Here is a 3,867-nt window from a genome sequence, read left to right as displayed (position 1 = left end):
ACTCGGGATCCCGTCCGCTCTCCCATAGATAAGCTGCGAAGCGCTGGATTAGTAGTTGGGTCGGTGACGACCAGCGAATCCCCGGTGTTGTATGTTTTTGAACTTTTTGCCAGTGAGACATCATCCGAGGCCGTTCACAGTTCTCCCTTTCCCTCTTGCTGCCTACTTGAGACCTCCTGATAATAGAATATCCTGTCCTGTAAGATATCCTGTTTTTGCCATCCTGGAAGAGTTAATCCTCTACTGCTGACTTGACATAGGGGTAGACTTACATGACCGCCACGTTGGCAACTTCTTGAGGATGGCCTAGACGTCGCACCGGGACACTCGCAGCGATGGCTAGACCTGGATCGGTCTCTTTGAGTTCCTCCAGGTCTGTCTTGTTTGTCCATGTTCTGTATGCTATTGTAAGTATGATGACAGTCCAAGCCAGGCCTGTCAAAACTCACGTTGATTTTGGAGTAGGGATCATGTCGGTAAATCCAATCATTGCTGGAAGGATCTGGAAAGAAACTTAGTACTTGCATTTCGTTTCTTCATTTGACTTACGGCATTGACAGTAACTCCTTCACCAGCAAGTACAGTAGCCAGATTCTTGCCCATTGAACTAAAGGAAGTTAACATTTGTTTCGTCCAGAACCATGAAAACTGATACATACCTCAAAGCACCCTTGGTTGCTGCATAGTGACACCCATTGATGCCGCCTCCATGGCTGGAAATACTTCCAATAAGAATCACACGTCCCCAACTCTGCGCTCGCATGCCTGGCAAACAAGCCTTTGTAACAACAAACTGACTCCGCGAGTTGACTTCCATGACAGTATCCCAGTCATCTTCTTCAATATCCTTGATATCACGGATTCGTCTCCCAAGGCCAGCGTTGGCAACTAGAATGGATACTGCCTTGTGCTTGGCTGAGATGTTTGAATCTTGGAGGACTTTGTCGACGAGACCGCGTGTTTGATCTCGTGAACTCAAGTCGGCCGAAACACAAGAGAACAACTGTTCTGGGTAGGAGGATGAAAGCTCTTTGGATAAAGACTCGACTTTGTTCTGCGAGGGCTTGTTAGTTACAGGTTTGTAATAGGGTGGGAGGTCTTACTAGGCTGGAGTTGCAATGCAGCACAACATCACATCCTTCGGCTGCTAGAGCTCTAGCGATGGCAGAACCGATGCCGCCACTGTAAGTAGTTAGAGACCAAACAGTCGATTGGAGTTTGAATGAAGTTACCTGGCTCCAGTGACAAGTGCGAGGCGCCCTTTCACCTCGTTGTCGACTTGGCGGATCTGATATGTAGTCATGACTATAACTTTGAAAAGGAATTGATTTTTCTTGGTGAAGAGTATCAAATAAAAAAGATAAATATATCGCAAGAAGAGTACTTGACCATAGGACCGTTATCCGACGTTGTTGTTTTATCCGAGGAGGGGAGGTGGGGAAGTTGAGACGATGAGGCAGATCTCGGAGGGAACACCGGAAGCTTAGCTTACATGATAACTTGACCCCAGTAGCTGGTTCAAATCATGATGCCGCATATAATTAAATCACATCACTATTAATTTGCAGTGAAAAGAGGTCAGGTGTATTGCTCATGTTCTGTCAACATTCATTATTATAGCCCTGCAAACTGCTCAGAGATAAAAACAAAAGCTTCCTGTTCTGTCGACCCTGGCATGCCGACATTGTCGGCCATCCCTTGCTTTGCAGTAACAACTCCCTATCCTCCTTGATCTCCTCTCGGTTCTTAGAGTGCCGGGTTCATTGACCTTGTCGAGCACGATGTCGTCATTGCCGCTGTCCGTGAAGCATCTCATTTTCGGGCGCGACGCTACCTGATCTCTCACTTCTTGGCTGAAGAACCTTTGTAAATTGTTGGAAAAATCCCATCCAGAAGCTTTTTTCGCCTTTGATAAAGATAAGTATCATACCTTCAGATGAACCAGGCACTGGCTCATAACCGTATGGCGAGTTGACGGGGCAATATTATATTTGCGAGTTGTGCCAACAGTTGGGTGAATCACACAGCTTTTGTGCAATGAATCATTCAGTCTTTGTGCAGTGAATCATACACATACAGCTTTGGAAGAATGCATATCAACGATTGTTTTCTGTCCTTTTATTTCCTCTTCCTTCGTTCACATCACTCCTGAAACCTGCACCTCAACCTCACACCCCGATAAACATGAACGACTCCGCTAGCTCTTCAGGATGGCTTGAAGCACCTGACAGCACTCTTGAGGTGCGAATGGTGGCCTACTTGTTGATGGAAAATCGTGAGACCTTCAAAACCGATCCACTTGCCGCCGCCACGGTCGAAGAACTGGCATCCAAGAATATTCTAAATTGGAGCGAGTTCACCATGTCGTATGGCATGCACATGCCTATCATCGACACGGCCATAGCGACCTTGAATTGCGAAGGTATTGCTGCATTTTTCGACTTTAACAGCAAGCTTTCTCACGAACAAGCCGTCCAATTCATCCGAGAGATCAATGTAAGTGTCTTGTGGTCACTTTTTTTGCAGCACTAACAACGTTGTAGATTCAGAGCTGGGACCCAGTTGACCTTGAGCCTGGCTTTGTTCAATACCTTCACGAAATCTTGTGCTCAAATGTCGACAATGGGCAGTCTGGCGATAACGAGTCAAAGCTAGGAGATAGTCTCCCCAAGAAGAACATCGGCCTTTTTCTTTTCCGTTGTCGCCGATCGTTCCCATCCCTGGATATACACAAAGACTTCATTCTCCAAGAGGTCAAGCGTATATTGTCTGCTTGCGAGGAGCCTGTTCAATCTCGCCCTCCGACGTCGCCGCAGAGCGATCTACCTATGCGACTTAGACTATCTCGACTAGTTTCTTACGCCGAAGTTCATCTCGGCCTATCAGCTATCAAGGCGTATCTGGAAGTACCGGCCATGCGTGCAGACAAATCCCTGGAGGAACTTTATGGTCCTAATTGGGTCGAGGTGACAAGCATAGAAAGCTACGTGACGAAGCTGTCAAATACGGACGACTGTAAGGAGGCGTTGTCGTTGCTCGAGCTACTTGGTGCCCTCAAGGTTTATCAGTATTGGAGGATGAAGATGGACCGGGCCCTGCAGTCCGACAAGGAAGATATCATGAACGAGATGATGCAGTCTGTGGAGCTGAGCGATTCATGAAGAATGGAATGGGATCTGCAATAAGCTGCCCTAATAATTTTGTCTCTTATGCTCCCAGCGGTTAATGTTTCTGATACCCTGAGGAATGCGAAGCGGTTGGAGATGCAAAGTTTAAAGCAGATTTGGTAGGGAGTTACGGAAGGCCACAGGGGGCAGTGTCCTAAAAGTGCAGATACGATATTTTTTTTTACTATATAAACACTAATATATTATTAATCTCTAATCTATATATAAATAGAAATAAATAGTATTATATTAAGATATATATCTTTACTAAAGTCCTTAATTAGGTTATTAACCCTTTAAAAAAGCTATATAAATATAATCCTATATAAGACTATATAAGACTATTCTTATATTTTATTCTATTATAATAGATTAATAATAACCCTCTTTTATAATAGAATTCTACCCTAAAGATAGTAGCTATTATATTAATATTTATTTAAAGTATTTAAAAGCTAATTTTTACTTAATATATTACTAATAGCTCTTTTTATTATCTTCTATATTATTTACTTTTTATATAATTAATATAATTAATTTAATACTTAATTTACTACTTATAGCCCTAAATAAATAAATATAAAGTAATATAGTATTAATCCCTCCTATAAGAATATAAGTAATACCTCTTTCTTATATATAAGCTTAAGCTACTATAATTAAGAGTTAGTAATAAAGTATAATAATAATAAGCTATATA

General features: G+C 42.8%; 2 protein-coding genes across 2 annotated transcripts, besides 4 other annotated features; one reads left to right on the top strand and one right to left on the bottom strand.

Annotated features, from left to right (window-relative positions):
* Positions 1 to 8: 8 nt before the first annotated feature.
* Positions 9 to 99: a repeat region.
* A 63-nt stretch (positions 100 to 162) lies between these two features.
* Positions 163 to 1,303, bottom strand: FPSE_11237 (uncharacterized protein; the record flags this gene model as incomplete). The annotated part of the gene is made up of 7 exons (XM_009264354.1): positions 163 to 223; positions 273 to 395; positions 450 to 502; positions 550 to 607; positions 660 to 1,054; positions 1,104 to 1,182; positions 1,233 to 1,303. The coding sequence occupies 7 exons, from the start codon at positions 1,301 to 1,303 to the stop codon at positions 163 to 165; spliced, it is 840 nt and encodes a 279-aa protein (XP_009262629.1).
* Positions 1,304 to 2,184: 881 nt separating this feature from the next.
* FPSE_11236 (uncharacterized protein) lies at positions 2,185 to 3,161 on the top strand (the record flags this gene model as incomplete). The annotated part of the gene is made up of 2 exons (XM_009264353.1): positions 2,185 to 2,496; positions 2,544 to 3,161. 2 exons carry the CDS (start codon positions 2,185 to 2,187, stop codon positions 3,159 to 3,161), a joined length of 930 nt encoding a protein of 309 aa, XP_009262628.1.
* A 177-nt stretch (positions 3,162 to 3,338) lies between these two features.
* Positions 3,339 to 3,429: a repeat region.
* Positions 3,430 to 3,514: 85 nt separating this feature from the next.
* Positions 3,515 to 3,549: a repeat region.
* A 39-nt stretch (positions 3,550 to 3,588) lies between these two features.
* Positions 3,589 to 3,720: a repeat region.
* Between the last annotated feature and the right edge of the window lie 147 nt (positions 3,721 to 3,867).

This window comes from Fusarium pseudograminearum, chromosome 4, assembly GCF_000303195.2.
Source record: "Fusarium pseudograminearum CS3096 chromosome 4, whole genome shotgun sequence".
In the NCBI taxonomy this organism is placed as follows: Eukaryota; Fungi; Ascomycota; class Sordariomycetes; order Hypocreales; family Nectriaceae; genus Fusarium; species Fusarium pseudograminearum.
Note: the sequence above shows the minus strand (reverse complement) of the source record. Positions and strands in the feature narration are given on the sequence as shown.